This window comes from Ustilago hordei (genome assembly GCF_900519145.1).
Source record: "Ustilago hordei strain Uho2 genome assembly, contig: UHO2_contig_27, whole genome shotgun sequence".
Classification (NCBI taxonomy): domain Eukaryota; kingdom Fungi; phylum Basidiomycota; class Ustilaginomycetes; order Ustilaginales; family Ustilaginaceae; genus Ustilago; species Ustilago hordei.
In genome coordinates, this window is record NW_024545266.1 from 137,870 (window position 1) to 156,597 (window position 18,728).

General features: G+C 49.7%; 2 protein-coding genes and 1 non-coding gene across 3 annotated transcripts; 1 reads left to right on the plus strand and 2 right to left on the minus strand.

Moving 5' to 3' along the window:
- Positions 1-1,080: 1,080 nt before the first annotated feature.
- Positions 1,081-6,239, minus strand: UHO2_07403 (uncharacterized protein; the record flags this gene model as incomplete). Its single annotated transcript, XM_041556614.1, has 2 exons — positions 1,081-4,738; positions 5,323-6,239. 2 exons carry the CDS (start codon positions 6,237-6,239, stop codon positions 1,081-1,083), a joined length of 4,575 nt encoding a protein of 1,524 aa, XP_041412548.1.
- A 3,515-nt stretch (positions 6,240-9,754) lies between these two features.
- UHO2_07404 (uncharacterized protein) lies at positions 9,755-12,775 on the plus strand (the record flags this gene model as incomplete). The annotated part of the gene is made up of 1 exon (XM_041556615.1): positions 9,755-12,775. The coding sequence occupies one exon, from the start codon at positions 9,755-9,757 to the stop codon at positions 12,773-12,775; it is 3,021 nt and encodes a 1,006-aa protein (XP_041412549.1).
- Positions 12,776-13,078: 303 nt separating this feature from the next.
- Positions 13,079-13,185, minus strand: tRNA-Leu(TAG). The gene has a single exon. It is a non-coding gene; the product is annotated as a tRNA-Leu (tRNA).
- Between the last annotated feature and the right edge of the window lie 5,543 nt (positions 13,186-18,728).

Sequence of the window (18,728 nt, forward strand, 5' to 3'; positions counted from 1 at the left end):
AGGTTGATGGTGTTGGTGATGAGATTGGTGATGTCGATGATAATGAGGTTGATGGTGTTGGTGATAAGATTGGTGATGTCGATGATAATGAGGTTGATGGTGTTGGTGATAAGGTTGGTGGCATCAACACGAGTGTCCAGTGTGTTGACTTGATGCTTGAAGTGATCCCCGGACCGCAGTGGACTACTGCCTTCGGTTCTATCTTGATCCGGACCGCTAACCTGCTATGGGTGCCTTCGGATGTCAGGTAGTGGTGATACAACACACACACTATGATGAGGAGCAACCTTGATAGATTGCTGCTATGCTGACTGAAACTAATGTATACTTATGCTGAAGTGACAACTAGTTATATGGTGAGTAGAGTGGATGAGGATCCACTCAACCTATGATGATGAGAAAGCATGGTTATATACCTCTTCACAGCATCGCCAGCAATGCTGCTCCTGCTCTCTCTCCAGAGAGTACCCTCTTCATCGAGTACTGCTCAGGGGCCTCTCCTGCTTGGCACCCCTGTGCCTCTTGAGTGGTGTCGACTCCTTCGACACTGCTCCTCCTCCTCATGACCTGTGTCGACTCCTTCGATACTGCTCCTCCTCCTCTTGACCTGTGTCGACTTCTTCGACACTGCTCCTCCTCCTCTTGACCTGTGTCGACTTCCTGTCTCTCGAGCCCCTGAGTGGTAACCATCTGCATGCTCCTTGAGCTTGGTCCTCTTCGTGGCTGTGCCTGCTCCTTGAGCTTGGTCCTCCTCGTGGCTGTGCCTGGTCCTCCTCGCATGTGGCTCGGTTCTCCTTTGCATGTGAATCCATAGGAGTCCGTGGTCTCCATGGAGACTGCACTACGACCATGCTCTCTACTGGTATCGACTAGGTCTTCGATACCTGTGCTCCTTCCATATGAACCCATGACCCTCCTGCTTCTTGAGCATCCAGGCCCATGACACTACCCCCCTCTTAAGAGCCGAGCTCCGTCGAGGCATGCTCTGGTCTGGTTCATGCTGACTCCTCCTCCTTGACAACATCGCCAACATCATCCTTCCTCCTTCTCTCAACGTCATCCTCCTTCCTCTTCCTCTCTCTACTCCTCCTGTTCTCTCCTCCTCTCTCCACTCTGTCTACTCACTCGTCCCCCCTCCGACTCCTCATACTCCTGGATGAGGTCGGGACAGTTGAGGTTCTCTACTGGTTCCCATGAAGCAGCTTCTTCTGAGTACCCTCTCCACAACACCTTGTACTCTGTAGTCCCATTGTGTGAACGCTTGTCGATGAGTGCTTCGACTTCGAAGTCGAGGTCCTCATCTGGAAGTGGTGGCATGGTGGGCTGTTCAGCACGTTGAGGAAGAGAACTTGTTCTTGCTGGCTCGAGCATGGAGACATGGAACACATCATGCACCCTAAGGTTTGCCGGCAATGTGATTCGGTAAGCTCGGCGTCCTACTCGTTCCTGAACTGGGTAGGGTCCTGCAAACCGGGTATCCAACTTGGGTGTGGGTCTCCGTGTCTTCCAGTTTCGGCGGTTGATATAGACCATATCACCCACCTTAAACTCAATGTCCTTGTGCTTCCTGTTATACTGGTCTACTGATCTACGTTGTGCCTCTCTGATCTGCTCCTGGAGGTACTTGCAACGCTCCTTTCCATCCATGAGGTACTCGAAGCGACCTGGATCATTGACTCCTAGTCGTTGAGGGATGTCAGGATGAGTTTTGGGGTTCCATCCATAGCATGCAAAGAATGGTGAGACACCAATGCTGTTGTGGACCGTGTTGTTGTATACAAAGGCTGCAGTGTCCAGCAGGTCAGCCCAGTCATTCTGCTCATAGTTGCAGTACATCCTGAGATATTGCTCTATGACCTGATTGACTCTCTCTGTCTGACCATCAGTTTGAGGATGGTAGGCCGTGCTAAGTGAGTGCTTCACACCCATTTGCTCTGCAAATGCCTTCCATGCTCCTGATATGAACTGCCTGCCTCGGTCCGAGACCATGTGATCTGGATATCCGAAGAGTCTAACCATGTGTCCATATAGCAATACTGCAGTCTGTTTGGCTGTGACTGTCTTATGGGTTGGAGCTAGTATGGCAAACTTGGTTAACCTGTCGACGATGACTAGGATAGAGTCATAGGTCTTGGAGTCATACTTCTTTGATGGTGGTAGTCCTTCAATGAAGTCGAGGGATATGGAGCCCCAGGGCCTGTCTGGGGTTGCTAGTGGCTGTAGCAAACCATATGGACGATGACGAGGAGCTTTGTACCTAGCACATACAGGACAACTTGCTACATAGTCTGCAATCCAAGCTGTCATGTTTGGCCACCAGTAATGTCGTTGAGCTGCCTTGATGGTAGCATCTCTTCCTACGTGTCCAGCAGTGATACCATCATGGCATTGGGTCATCACCATGAATCGCAGATGCTCTACAGAGAGAGACTGTCCATCTACCTCTTTGGCACTCCTTGAGTGTCGGTTGTTGGTCCTCCCTGGCATGATCACCTTGGGGATAACCAACCTTCCTCCACTGTACCATAGGTCATCCTTGAGTTCGAAAGGCTTCTTCCTATGTATCTCCTGTAGCTCTTGGTCTAAAGGCTGGAAGATCTTGACCAGGTCTTTGAGACCTTTTGATGCTATGGACTCCATCGAGATCATGGGGGCCACTAGGAGCGAGTCATGGTCTGCTGTCTCCTTGAACACTCGAGGAGGCAGTAGTTGCCTCACATTGTGATCCTGCTCTTCACCGGCTGGTTGCATGTCTGTCCTTCTGGTGAGAGCATCGGGTTCACCACCTTTGTCTCCTGGTCGATACTGCAATATGAAGTCGAAGTCTGCTAGTAGTATTGCCCATCGAGCTTGTCGACCTGTGATGCGTCTCTGTGACTTGAAGTACTTGAGGGCTTCATGGTCAGTGAGGATGACCAGTTGGTTCGGTAGTCCAGCTAACATGTGTCGCCACTGAGTGAGGCAGGCGACCACAGCTAGGAGCTCCTTATCATGGATCTCATAGTTCTTCTCGGCAGAAGACATCTTCCTAGAGTAGAAGGCCACTGGATGCCATCGTCCTTCATGCTCCTGCTTGAGCACTCCTGCTATAGCAAAGTCACTTGCATCAGTCTCCAACCTTGTTGGAAGGTGGTAGTCGAAGTGCTGAAGCACTCCTGCTGATGTGAAGGCCTGGATGAGCTTGTGGAAGGCCTGTTGGGCCTCCTCTGGTAGCTCGAACTTCTTGAACCGTTCTATAGGCTTTACCAGTGCTGTCAAGGGCTTGGCTATGCGAGCAAAGTGGGCTATGAACCTTCGATAGAAGTTGGCAAAACCCAGGAACCTCTGGATGTCATGGATTGACTCTGGCATTGGCCACTCCTTGACAGTGCGCACCTTTTCTGGGTCCATCTCTATGCCCGTTGGCTTGATGATGTACCCCAGGAACTCGACTGTCTTGGTGTGGAACTCACACTTCGACAGCTTAGCAAAGAGCCTGTTGCTCCTTAAGCGAGTGAGGACCTCGGTGACATGCTTCACATGTACCTCTTCAGTGTCACTGAAGATCAGGAAGTCATCTAAGTATACCACTACATATACTCCAATGATGTCTCGGAAGATGTCATTGATGAATGACTGGAAGTGAGCCGGAGCATTGGCTAGGCCAAAGGGCATCACTAGGTACTCATAGAGTCCCAACTGAGTGCCAAAAGCTGTCTTCCATTCATCTCCTTTAGCAATCCGGATGAGGTTGTATGCTGCTCTAAGGTCTAGCTTGGTATAGATCCTTGCCTTCCTGAGTAAGAACAGCTGCTCCTCGATGAGGGGCAATGGTGCCCTGTTCTTGACAGTGATCTCGTTGAGACCTCTGTAGTCCACACAGAGTCTGAGACCTCCATCCTTCTTTGGTACGAAGAGCACTGGTGATCGTGCCGGGCTCTTCGATGGTCTTATGAACCCCTTCTCGAGGTTCTCATCCAAGTATCTCCTCAACTCGGACATCTCCTTGGGTCCCTTAAGGTATAGGGGCCCTTGAGGTGGCTTACCTCCTTCTATCAACTCGAGGTGGAGATCATGCTCGGTATGATGGGGCAGCTTGTCTGCTTCCACCTCATCAAACACATCTCGCAGGTGTTGGTATGGCTTTGGTATGTCTGCAGCCGTCACCACCTTATCTACCTCCACCTCCATCTCGACTCCTTTATCTGCGCCTGTAGGTACAAAACCAAAGGCTGGGAGTGATGATGGTGGCTCCTCTAACAGCATGAACCCTATGGGTCCATCTTCCAGAGCTGCTCGTAGTATGCGCTCTGCTGAGACAAACTCGTTACCATGAAGGGTTGGTCTCCTCATGGTTAGGTCCCCTGCTCTTGCTGCTTCAGGGGGTCTCCTAGGGGGTCGGTCCTGCTCCTGAGTCTTGAACTCCAGCTGGCCCGTATCCCATTGTATGGTGGGTTTGAGCCTCCGTAGCTCAGTGAACCCCAGGATGAGGTCATAGTCCGCAGTGTCGGCCACCGAAGCTTCGACCACACCCAGATTGTGTGTACCAATAGATACCTGCATGCTCGCAGAACTATTGATGGAGAGTTGGTGCCCGGTGACACCATGGATCGATCTTGTTTTTATGGGTTTTGTGGGTATTTGGTACTTACTAATGAAAGAATCTGAGACTATGGACAAACCAGCACCGGTATCAGCTAGTATCCGAGCAGGATGGTCTTGAACCATTCCAGAGAGCTCCAGTACTGCTTTGCCTCCACTGGTAGAGAAACATACTTGACAATCTTGATATATACAGAGTGATGGCGAGGAGGTTTGTAGAGCAATGCATGCCATCAGTGCATCACCCCACTGACGTTTCCCTCGTCGTCATCATCATTGTGCTCCTCCTCGTGATCGGGGTCCATGGGTTGCTGGTATGAGCTGAGGTCCATGGCCTCGGGGTCACCCGTCTCAGTGCTGCCTGTGTGGCCATCTCCTGAGTCGGTGGCCTCCTCGAAGGGGTCTGCTGTGGTGACCATAACCTTTGGTCCCATGGGTCGAGAGCTAAGAGGGTCTACCCTCCTGCTGGGGCAGTCTCTGGCCCAATGGCCAATACCTTTGCATACATGACAGGTGTTGATACCTGATGGAGCAGGGCTTCCTTGCTTCGAAGGTTGGGTGGGATGATGAGGAAGGGGTCGGTTTAGGTTTTGTATAGTTGCTTGTGTAGTTGCTTGTGATGGTGATCGAGCTGGATAAGGTTGAGTGGGTTGTCGGATGGGGATTGAACTTTGATTTGGCCGAGACCCAGTTCTTAGTGGAGGTGACGTGGCATTTGGAAGTGAGTGTCTAGCCGAGGACTGCTGTAGTAGCATCCTCTGTCGATCGATCTCCTCGACCTCTCGATACCACTCCCATCTCTTCCCAGGTGGATTCCTCTCGAACTTCTCCTGTATGCTACGAGTGAGACTACCTCTGAAGAGATCAATCACTAGCTCATTGTCATCTAGGTTGACCTGTCCTTCCAAGTCTCTGAACCGCTCTACATGACGTGTGGCGGCACCAGGAGCATCACTTGTGAGTCTGAGAGCCAACAGCTTGTTGTATGCCTCCATCCTAGCATTGCGTGGGTTGAACTGCTCTGACAGTCGCTCTGTGAAGTAGTGCCAATCATTGAACAACCTTCCTTCTCTAGCTCTATCAATACGGAGCTTGGAGGTCCACCACTCTCTTGCTGTCCCTTCCAGTTGAGCACCCATGTGATTGATCATCCTAGACTGCTCATACACCTGGTTGAACTTAAACCATGCTTCGGCTTCTAGAATGAAGATCTCCATGTCTCGGGGATTGAACTTTGGAAAGGGGGTGGCAATGGGCTTTGACCGGTTAAGCTCTGCCATGATGCTGGTATCCTCCTCGTGGTCCAGGGGGTAAGGGTCCGTCCTAGTCCTGCTGTAGGGGTCCAGCTTAGTCTTGACATATCTTGGCCCAGTAGGTGAAGCATACTTCTCGTAGTTGATGTCCTCCTGCTCCTCCAGGTTGAATGAGACTGATCGTCTTGGTCGTGGAGCTGGAGTAGGAGTATGTGGGTCTCCTATCATAGACTCATCTCCTCCTCCTGCTTGGTCTTCTGAGTGAGAGAGGTCCATTGTCTCCTCCCTGCTCAGTTGAGCTCGTTGTAATCGTTCCTCTCGATGACCCTGTCTGGTAAGCTCTAGCTGTGCTTCCAATAGAGTGAGTAGTCTATCGAGCTTATTGTTGAGGTCTGGGTCCGTCATGGTGATCGTGAGGAGCTGCTTGAACGATCCACTCTAATGTCAGGGGTCTCGCGCCTGAAACCCAGGTCGGTCTGTCGAGATACTCGGTGACTATTAAACTGTGTGACAGCTATTGTCTCGGTATCGGTGACTATCAAGTTGTGCAGTGACAGCAGGTGGCGTTCGTTGTATATACTATCGTAGGTTTCGGCTGACCTCTGTGGACACTCCGTTCAGGGGTAGCTCGGCACGATCAATATCAATGTTATGATGACACCAAGGTCTGGTGTGAGTGTTGATGATGATGAGGTTGATGGTGTTGGTGATGAGATTGGTGATGTCGATGATAATGAGGTTGATGGTGTTGGTGATAAGGTTGGTGGCGTCAACACGAGTGTCCAGTGTGTTGACTTGATGCTTGAAGTGATCCCCGGTCCGCAGTGGACTACTGCCTTCGGTTCTATCTATATCCGGACCGCTAACCTGCTATGGGCGCCTTCGGACGTCAGGTAGTGGTGATACAACACACACACTACGATGAGGAGCAACCTTGATAGATTGCTGCTATGCTGACTGAAACTAATGTATACTTATGCTGAAGTGATAACTAGTTATGGTGAGTAGAGTGGATGGGGATCCACTCGACCTATGATGATGAGAAAGCATGGTTATATACCTCTTCACAGCATCGCCAGCGATGCTGCTCCTGCTCTCTCTCTCCAGAGAGTACTTTCTTCATCGAGTACTGCTCAGGGGCCTCTCCTGCTTGGCACCCCTGTTCCTCTTGAGTGGTGTCGACTCCTTCGACACTGCTCCTCCTCCTCATGACCTGTGTCGACTCCTTCGACACTGCTCCTCCTCCTCATGACCTGTGTCGACTCCTTCGACACTGCTCCTCCTCCTCTTGACCTGTGTCGACTTCTTCGACACTGCTCCTCCTCCTCTTGACCTGTGTCGACTTCCTGTCTCTCGAGCCCCTGAGTGGTAACCATCTGCATGCTCCTTGAGCTTGGTCCTCTTCGTGGCTGTGCCTGCTCCTTGAGCTTGGTCCTCCTCGTGGCTGTGCCTGGTCCTCCTCGCATGTGGCTCGGTTCTCCTTTGCATGTGAATCCATAGGAGTCCGTGGTCTCCATGGAGACTGCACTACGACCATGCTCTCTACTGGTATCGACTAGGTCTTCGATACCTGTGCTCCTTCCATATGAACCCATGACCCTCCTGCTTCTTGAGCATCCAGGCCCATGACAAACCGCTTCCAATGTCTCATGGGATTTCAAGGCAACCTGTATCGAGAAGAGGACCACGAGAAAGCTGCACATACAGTCCAGGCTTGTATCATTGCACATACATTTGCAAGCCGTTATGATCGACCAGATGAGGTGGCAGAATACCTTAAGGCATCAGAAACTCTATCTGAAGCTGAGGTGCTGGAGACCACGTCAGGGATGGAAGCATATCAGCAGGCTACTGAAGATGCAAGGATACAATGAAGGGAAAACCAGCAGCAATACGAACAGGAACAGGCTGCTGCCATGGAGGGCATGTCTCAGAACTGAGTCCAGAAGTTCAGGCAGGAGAAAGCACTGGATCTTAGGGAGGAGATGCTTGTCAGAGGTCTCGCGCCTGAAACCCAGGTCGGTCTGTCGAGATACTCGGTGACTATCAAACTGTGCGACAGCTGTTGTCTCGGTATTGGTGACTATCAAGTTGTGCAGTGACAGCAGGTGGCATTCGTTGTATATACTATCATAGGTTTCGGCTGACCTCTGTGGACACTCCATTCAGGGGTAGCTCGGCATGATCAATATCGATGTTATGATGACACCAAGGTCTGGTGTGAGTGTTGATGATGATGAGGTTGATGGTGTTGGTGATGAGATTGGTGATGTCGATGATAATGAGGTTGATGGTGTTGGTGATAAGGTTGGTGGCATCAACATGAGTGTCCAGTGTGTTGACTTGATGCTTGAAGTGATCCCCAGACCGCAGTGGACTACTGCCTTCGGTTCTATCTTGATCCAGACCACTAACCTGCTATGGGCGCCTTCGGATGTCAGGTAGTGGTGATACAACACACACACTATGATGAGGAGCAACCTTGATAGATTGCTGCTATGCTGACTGAAACTAATGTATACTTATGCTGAAGTGATAACTAGTTATATGGTGAGTAGAGTGGATGAGGATCCACTCGACCTATGATGATGAGAAAGCATGGTTATATACCTCTTCTCAGCATCGCCAGCGATGCTGCTCCTGCTCTCTCTCTCCAGAGAGTACCTTCTTCATCGAGTACTGCTCAGGGGCCTCTCCTGCTTGGCACCCCTGTGCCTCTTGAGCTGTGTCGACTCCTTCGACACTGCTCCTCCTCCTCATGACCTGGTGTCGACTCCTTCGACACTGCTCCTCCTCCTCATGACCTGGTGTCGACTCCTTCGACACTGCTCCTCCTCCTTTGATCAGTGACAGTTCCTTTGGCTCTTGTCTCTCGAGCCCCTGAGTGGTAACCATCTGCATGCTCCTTGAGCTTGGTCCTCTTCATGGCTGTGCCTGCTCCTTGAGCTTGGTCCTCCTCGTGGCTGTGCTTGGCCCTCCTTTGCATGTGAGTCCATAGGAGTCCATGGTCTCCATGGAGACTGCACTACAACCATGCTATCTACTGATCTCGACTAGATCTTCGATACCTGTGCTCCTTCCATATGAACCCGTGACCCTCCTGCTTCTTGAGCATCCAGGCCCATGACAATGCTCACTGCACTCTTTGCTTCTCATGGCTGCCCTTTTGAGGACACAACAGCAGAATCTCAAAGGATGGGAATGACAACATTGGCCTTCACTGAATGGCAGGAGAGACAAAACTGATGGCATGAGGCTTGCAGAAGACAGCAATCAGAACAGGTGTGATGTAAGCTATTTGCTTTAGCTTTTCAATCAAAGGTTTTGGCATTGTTCAGTATAGTGTTCAACAATGTCTGATATGATCACTTTGATCTTGACCTGGTGTAGGGAATCAGAGATTGTTTTTACCAGGCAAGTCAAGTGAAACTCCAAGATGCATGTGTCACAGGCCTGTGCAGTTTCTTGGGGCGTCAAAAATTGGGCCCAAACATATTTTCAAAGTATTGTGTTTTCAAAACTCAGAGATAACTGAAACCCCCTAGTGTTGGTCTTTTTTTTCTGCCGCCTTTCCTGAGCTCTGCCTCTCTCTCCCAGGACACAAATGAATGAACGAGGCTTCGCAACGTAGATCCAAGCATTGACCATCTGCTCTGTCTTGACCATCATCGGATCGCACTATAGACGACTTGAAGCATACCCCCGGATTCCTACCCAGTATATCCTTCCTCTGGCATACACGATATACTTCGACCCCCTGGCTTCGATCCTGAACGCACTTTCGTTCCTCTGGAATACCACGCACTTTGACTGGCTTCGACACTTCATAAAACTGCATATTTCAGTAGAACTTGAACTGCGCTGCAGCTGCACAAACATCGTGTAGGTGTATGCATGCAACGTTAGGTCTGCACCCACTCATGTCACCTGCAGTCACGCGGGCCACAGCAGCATCCGCGACCACCATCACAACCACTCATATCAGATCCTCGCCCATCGACACAGAGTTCAACCTGGAAGACCGACGCTCTTTATCATCCGCGGCTGTACGGGAGCCTTTCGTACCGAAACGCAAGCTGACGAAAACAGCTCCTTACACCTATCTCGTATCTGAGGCTACTGCGAGTGCCGACTCGTTACCGACCGTGGGAGTGAGCAAGAGGCACAGCGTTCTGGTGACTGGAGATCAGCTTGGCCTATCTGTACCTGCGAGACCAGCCTCAGCGCTGGAAAAGACTTCCCACGCTTCGCCGTTCACGTCAGCTGCTCGCCACCAACTGAGCCAGGCCACGGTCACATCACCTCAGAGACCAGCAAGAACTACCCGATCAACGCCTCGCAAGCTCGCACCGCCTCTCACAGAAAGAGGACCTTTCAGCACACCTATCTCTGCCGCCACTACTCCTCTGCTCCAGACACGATCGACCTTGGCACCGTCTGCTCAGGATCAGCAACCGCAGGTGAGACCTCGCTCGCACACGCCAACCACCATGACAGCTCGCACAACCACCCCAGCTGCGGCACCTTTGACGCCTAAGATCAAAGCGCCTGTCTCAGCCGACGTTGCTGCTCGCATCCGATCGCCGAAGAAGCATGCCTCCACCTCAGCACTTCGAGCAGTCGCTTCGCACGATCAGCAGCGTATGGCCGCGTCATTCACTCGAACAGCACACCCCTTGCAACAATTCATTCGTGAACCAGAGCGAGTACTTGATGCGGCATCCCACGCTCACTCCTCTTCCAATTGGCTACCCGATACCAATATTGATTCTAGCGCCATTGAAGCGGACAATACGGCAGGAGATAGCTCCTTTGTATACAATGCAGACGACACTCCCTCGTCTCCTTCGAATGAAGAGACTGTGCAGGTGCACGTCCGTCTTCGACCACCGAAACCCAACGAACCATGTGCTTGGGTCCCCAACATTCACTCTTCCACTATCTCCCTCGATCCTTCTCTTTCTGCTGCTCGCACTTCCTCTGTGGGTCCTTTCACATTCGACTCCATCCAGACCGGATCCTCGAATCGACCCGTCTACATCACTGTAGCGCGCCCGCTCATCCGAGCCGCACTGGACGGCTACGATGCTGTCGTCTTCGCTTATGGCCAAACAGCCTCCGGCAAAACCTTCACCTTGTCCGGAGACGAAAAAGGCGAGGAAGCGGGTATCATCCCCCGTGCAGTCCGCGACATTTTCCGCGGCATCAAACAGTCTTCCGCTCGTCGAGAGTATCTCCTTCGCGCAAGCTACCTCGAAATCTGGAATGAAGTCGTGAAAGACCTCCTTGAGCCCTCCAACATCCCCCAAGTCCGCGACGACAAACGAAAACGTGGTGGAAAAGGGACCACAGTCCAACCACTCCGAGAAGAAATCGTCACCAGCCCCTCCCAAGTTCGCGAACTCCTCTCTCGAGGCCAAGCAAATCGTCACGTCGGAGCTACGGACTGGAACGAACGTTCATCCCGCTCGCACACCTGTTTTAAGATCACGATCGAATCCTGGGACAGAAACACACCCGCTGACGTGGGGAAGAAAGTCACCGTTTCCGAGCTCTGCCTGATCGACCTTGCCGGTTCGGAAAAGTACATCTCTCAGGGTGGGGAGAGGAGAACGGAAGGTTCGCACATTAATAAATCGCTTCTTACTCTCGGTAAAGTGATCTATGCGCTCTCGGAACGCAATTCTGGAACTCACATTCCTTATCGAGATAGCAAACTCACCAGGATTCTGCAGAACTCTTTGTCGGGCAATGCGAGGGTTGCGGTCGTATGCACGCTCAACCCGACCCCGAATGCTGTGGAGGAAAGCTTGTCGACGCTGAAGTTTGCAAAGAGGATCAAGAAAGTCGGCTTGAACGCGAAGAAGAACGAATTCGGCGTAGGAGGCGAAATCGGCGCTGAGGCACAAGCACTCATCCTTCGATACCAGACTGAAGCAGATGCCTTGCGAAAGATGGTCCTCGACTTGCAACAGCAGAAAGTAGAGGAGACTGTAGGGGAGGAGAGAATACGAGAGCTACAGGAGAGACTCGAAATTATCGGATCGCTCGTCGTCCGTGGAGGTAGAACACACGATGGAGAAGAAGCCTCTGATGAAGAAGGCACTGGACTTTGCACTCCTTCCTCTTCCGCCCTGACAGCGGGAAGTTCGAGGTCCACCAGCAACAGCTCTTATGCTCGACCAGTGTCACCAACCAAACCTTCCCTCACGCTATCCGATCCGCCGCACGTACTTGCAGAGAAACTTTTCCTCGCCAACCGCCGCATCGCATCGCTTACAGCTGAACTGGCGTCTCGACCACCCATCCCTCCTTCATCCATGGACCAAACTACACTCATCGCCTCTCTCCAACAAGAAGTGAAAGAATTAGAAATGGTTTGCGAGGCACAAGCAACCGACGCCCCACCCAAGATCCGCGAAGATGTCGAACGAGAATTCACCGACAGACTCAACGCGATGCAGCGACGGATCGAAGAAAAAGATGAATTCATACTCGAACTTCAAACCGAAGCAGAACGCCTGAGAAAGGTGAATGGAAAATTGATGGAACTAGCTCACAGTCAGACCCGGAATATGATGGAGAACTTGGCCTCACCAGTAAGACCCCCTTTCAAACAAACTGATCTTAACACACCTAGAAGGAGGTTGATCGGTGAAGCGAGTCAGAAAAAGGCTGGACCGATTAGTATGTTGGATCCTCCCACCACCCTCGTTTTCCCTATTGCGGGAGAAGGAAGGGGAGAGCGAGGAATGAAAACGGATGGGAGAAGAAGTATAAGTAACGACTATACGCTGTTGAAGGAGGGAACAGAGGAAATGGAGGAAGAATTGCTGTTGAAAAGTGCTACTATTTCTGCTTCCGAGACTTTTGCCGCCCTGCCAGCTTTCACCATGGAGAGGCAAAATGTTGCAATGGAGATCGTTCAGGAGGTCGACTAGCGCTTTTCTTCTCGCAATGCATGTTGATACCCTTGCTTCAAATCTGAACATAATCAAAAACTCTTGACTTGATTGAGTACTCCTCATGTTCATCTCGCCCAATCCTAAGGGGGTATCAAACGTTTCCCCTAGTTTTAACTGTCATCGAAGCTCTCTTTCCTCCACGAATGGCTTTGCTAGTCTGCTCTGTCCACAGTGCGAGCCACATTGCAGCTGGACCAAGAAGTCTCGATCTAATGTGAGGGGACCATAATGTGTTGAGGAGAAGTGAAAAAAAGAAAACATAAAAAAAAATTAAGGAAGTGACTAGTCTGGGATTCGAACCCAGGAATCCTGGTGTGAGCTTAGAAAACTGCAGATTTGCAGTTGGTTCCTAAAACCAGTGTGTTAGGCCACTTCACCAACCAGCCAATCATCGTCAGTATAGCCTTTTGTTTTATACATATACCCTCGCCGATTTCGAGAAGGTTAGGACCTCCACGTTACTACCCCCGGATCTGAAATTCAAAGCACGAGCCAACCTTGTTTTGGTAGGCTTCTTACTTCGAGCAACAAACAAAGCTAAAAGCTCCAGTGGCTGAAGGCTTTAGGTCTAGGCCAACATCTATTTCCCCTCAAGCTCCATCATATGCATCTGTGAGATAATGATGAACAAACAAATTACCAAAACTCTCTGACAAGTAAAGGTCTGGCCTCTTGATCCTCCATCAAAGACTTAGCAGTTGTTCGCAACCGTGAAGCTGAATAGACAGCAAACAAACAAAGCACCAAAGTCTTTGATGTAGACGAGGTCCAGACGTTCACTTAAGCCACACCTGATAGCTTACTCAGCATCACCCCCACACAGACTTCGAGCGGCGCATCAATACCAGTTGCCACCATCACCATCAAGCAGAGGACTCTGGGTGGGATCATAGGCTATCCAAACAAAGCTTTCCTTGTCATGCACATCTTACCTGCAGAAGCTAGCGAGGTGACGATGACAACGAAAGCGGATCCTTTTCCTGCAATTACAAACAAACCCAAGCTGCTCTACAAACACGGTACGAAAGCAGTTGCACTTCTTGCAATCAACAGAGTCTGCACCACAGTGTCATGGGCCTGGATGCGCAAGAAGTAGGAAGAACCATCAGCTCATATGAAGGGAGTGCAGGAATCAAGGAATTGGGCAGATTGTGGGATTTGCAGCAGAGTTCATCAAGATCTGTAGTAGAAACAGTTCTATGACAGATCCCACCAAGATTGGCATGAGCAAGGATAGTATCATGAATCCACTGAGATCAGTAGTAGAAGAGATCATATAGCAGATCCTGTGGAGATCAGTGGCAAGGATGATCATACAACAAACTCACATGCAAGGAGGACCAAGCTCTGCCAAGACAGGGACCAAGCCCAGAAGCATGCAGCTGGTTACCACTCAGGGGTTCACATGACAAGAGTCAGGAGAACAGTTGCTGGTTAGGAGGAAGGAGAGCTGTGTCATTGACACCAGCATATAGGTCATGAGGAGGAAGAGCTGTGTCAAAGAGGTCGACACATAGCTCAGGAAGGACAGGAGCAATGTTACAGGGACTCCTGTACAGTACTTGACAAAGAGGGTACTCTCTGGAGAGAGAGCCAGAGCAGTGTCACAGGTGACACTGCAAAGATGTATATAACCATACCTTCTTGTCATAGGTGGATGAGTGGATCTCCATCCACTCTACACCATACATTACTAGTTATAGCTTTACACAGAAGTTTACATTAGTATTCAGTCAGCAAGTTGCAATCTCAATAGATTGCATACATCATAGCGTGTGTGTTGTATCACCGTGTCACAGGGCCAGCGGGCCAGCATATGAAGGGTGCGCCAAATTGACTGACAGCATTCATGGTAATTTCACAGAGTCAGCAGATCAACATATGAAGGGAGTGCCAAATTGATCAGTGCCAACTCATTGGGAATCAACAAAGCTAATTGGGCTGGTAGCACATATGATTTATGAGATTGACCAAACTCTGGGTTCCAGGTTAATCTCACAAGGATCAATTGGAATCGGCTGGATCAGCATGCCTCAGCAAGTTGGCCAATACAAGCAAGTATCAGGAGATTCAGGAAGGAAGGTACTGGCATTAGAAGGAGAAGCATACAGAGATAACCACATGTAGGAGTGGGGGACCAAGCTCAGCATCATGCAGACAGTTACTGCTTGAGGGGTGCATGCATATAGCCACACAGGACCAAGCACAGGGGGTGACCACATGACCAAGGGGTTTGGTCATGAGGTCCAACAAGTGGCTAAGGGGATTCACAAGATAAGGTCAGGAAGGTGGTTGCTGGTGAAGAGAGAAGGAAGCAGTGAATGGATTGGTTAAACAAAGAGGAGGAGTTGTGTTGAAGGGGTTGTCACACATCATCAAGTGGAAAGGGAGCATGAAGGCAAAAGGGCAGTGTTGCATAACCATTACACTGTGCAGATGGTAGGGGCACAGCATCAAAGGGATTGACACCAGCAGGAGAGACAGTGTCGAACAGGGGACAAAGGCCCCTCAAGAGGAATGGGATAGGTGTCACAGGCAACACCAATCAAATGCATAAATACTCTTATTCCACCATAGCATATGAGTGGATCCTCATCCACTCTACTTACTTACTTTATACTTTACTCTTTACTTGACTCTTAGTTATGTATCAGTGCAATAGCAGTGCTTTTGCAATGACCCTCAAACATGTGTGTTGTATCACCGTTAGGCATCAACTGTAGGTGGTGTTCTCCAAACACTTGCAGTCCAGTTCTCAACTGTAGGCAGTGTTCTCCAACACTTGTGGTCCAGTCTCTTGCTGTAGGCAGTGTTGCTCGACACTTGCAGTCCAGTCAGTTATTGTAGGTGGTGGCTCACACCTGCAGTCCAATAACTCCTGTCCTCTGTAGGTGATAAGTATATCATGGTCCAGACAACATCCAAGAGCATTATCAACAGTACTGCGAACACTCATACTGTAAGGAGAGGGTATCACTCACTCTCCAACAAACAGCAAATGTGCTGCACAACCTCTGAATGGAGTGTTCTAGGTGGTCAGCTGAGACTTACCAGTTGAAGATGCCTGGTTATGTTTAGTTGAAACATACTGAGTAGACCTTACTCAATCAACCCCATCTATACCAATTGAATAACACCCAAAACTAGTCTCTGGCGCGTGACCGCTTACACACCGCTCACTGACATCCGAAGGCGGTTCATAGAAACCTGCAGTCCGGATAATGATAGAACTGAAGGCAGTCATCCACTGCAGTCCAGGGATCACCTCAAGCATTCAGTTGACACACTGGACACTTGTGTTGGCAACAACAACAATCTTAATCACACCAGACCTTGGTGTTAGTACCAGTTCATATCAGTTATTGATCATGCCAAGCTACCTCTGGACAGAGTGTCCACAGTGGTCAGTCAAAATCTGCAATAGCATATACTCTGTTACATATTCAAGTGAGTAAAGTCATAGAGATGCTTCTATGACATAACTCAGCAAGAATTGTAATACCACAAGCACTGTTGCATAACTCAACAGGATTTGTAATAGATGTGGCTCTATTACAGATATCAGGTTTTGGGCGTGCAACCGCTGACACACGGTAGAAGTCGTCTCATCCGAAGTAAGACGAGACAGATTCGGGGTGTCGATTTGCTGCATAGTCAATCTCTGGTTGGTTTGACGACAATCAGCTGCCTTGATCGATCAGGTCAGCCCTCGAAGTCCGGGGCTTGCCAACGTTAGCAACACTGTAACGAATTAGGCTATCGCAGATCACAAAGTTCCACACGACATCACATATTGCCGACCAAGAAGGAGCTATCTATCAGGCTAGCATCAACTCCATTCGCATCCCCGAACCCTTCACTCAAAGGATCGTGCAACAATGTACCACAGCATTCTAACAGCAACCTTCATCCTCTCCCTACTCATAATCCTCTACTGCAGCCGCTCCCTCCTACCCCATTCCCTCACATCCCATCTCCCAGCCTCACTCCAACCTCCACCACCCTCCGCATCTCTTCCCTATGCAACCTCTCCCCCATCATCCGGCTTATTCTCCCACTTATTCGGCTTGCTTTCCCCAACTGCACGCCGCTATATGCCAGTGCCTGGATTTGACTGGTCCAGCAACACTGCAAACGGTCTTTCATCCACTCTATTCGACATTTCAGCTAACATCGCTGATGGAGATTCTCGCTCTGGGCTAGACCCAAGTGGAGCACAAGATATTCAGACGATCATGCAGACTCAGGGTGTCAGCTTCGATCAGGCAAGGTTGATAAGGCATAAACAGATTTTGGTGAAGAACAATATTGATCCTCAAATGGGGTTGCCATTGGATAGTAAGGCAGTGACGAGTTTAGGCGGGGGGGTGCCGGGAAGTTCGAGAGATGGGTGAGAGGGGTAGTTTTGTTTTGCAGCTTGCTAATGATATGGATTGAACCAAGAATGAGAATGTATGTCTGTGTTTCTGAGTTGTGGCATATAGCCACACAGGCCATCTGAAAGAGTCAAGTTCAGAGGGACATGATACATAGCGATGCTAGCCATGTGTGACACTCATCTCCGTTTTCCAATGGGGTTGGAAAGATTGGTTGTTCTGAAATTTGCCTGCGAATGCTATGAAAAGGGAGGAAAGTACAAATACTGGGAGAATGTGTATCTGATCTGTGAGAAAGGAAAGCTGAACCTGGTCAAGTCGTAAGCATTATAAGGATATGAAGGCGAAGAAAGTCGTAAGGGTATGCTGGTGAAGATGCAAGGACGAATGCATGCCAGTCAGCGAGAAGAGCTACTGCTTGAGCTAGTACTCAACTGTGCCTTGCCTCATCAACTGTGCAAGCTTCTACTGCTGTGCACATGTGCCAGCCAAGCTCTCCTACCTTGAGAATCAGACTCAGTAGGAGAACTAGATCTGGGCACACAAAGTCAAAGCAAAGGATAGAGCAAAACTATGTAAGCTCTAGTTTGATCTCACATTGTTGCCACCTTTGCTCACTTGGATCTGCATCATGTTGGCCCAGGCCAACTGTCGCAACAGGCATTGGCATACTGGCTACACAATACACAAGGAGGAGAAGATAGTTGCCCCATTATGTTTCAACCTTGTCCACAGGGTAGCATACCTCTGTGTCATACACACATACACAGAATGCTGGGGAGATGCACATATATACTAGTTATCACCCTGTACATAGTTCTGAAACATCATCACAATTGCTACTTGTGATCACCACTATTTGTTGCACATTCTACAACAGATAGGATACCTAAAATAAGGGATTAAACAAATGCATACAAATATAACCAAATATAACTATGAACCTATATTTAGAATGTGCAAGCCTTTACACCTCTGCCACTACTGCACAGGGGGAGTCTAGGATCAAAAGGAATGTTACTAAGGGTGCTTCTTCTTCTACACCAACCTTCATTGATTCCCCACTCTCCTTCCCCTGAAGTGCTACTTGCTGCCTCTGGAACATCTGGTACCACAGCAGACCTTGAGAACCTTCTTCTCCCGACCACTGAGGGATGTTTGAATGGGTGCAGGTTGAATACTGGCCCTCCAACATTCTCTGAGGAAGGGCTGTTGGAGGAGATGGAGGAGGATCTGTGACAGATAAATGCTAGATCATCTTGAGATCCTCTTCTCAAGATCTGAAATGAAGGGGGATGAACTCTTCTGATATGTCAAAAGCGAAAATCTCATGTCAAATAGGGTAACCACTTGTAAAAGGGTCCACCCCCATCCAAGAGGCATCCTGGATATCAAAGTCTTCCTTGATCTCATCAGCACAGGAATTCTCCTGAGAATGATCCTGAGGAATGGTAGGCATCATCCTTGCAGCTCCCCCTGTTGAAAACGACCCTGCTGCAGTAGCAGAAGAATGTCTTCAACCCATAGACCAAACTTCCACAGCATTTTGTCTT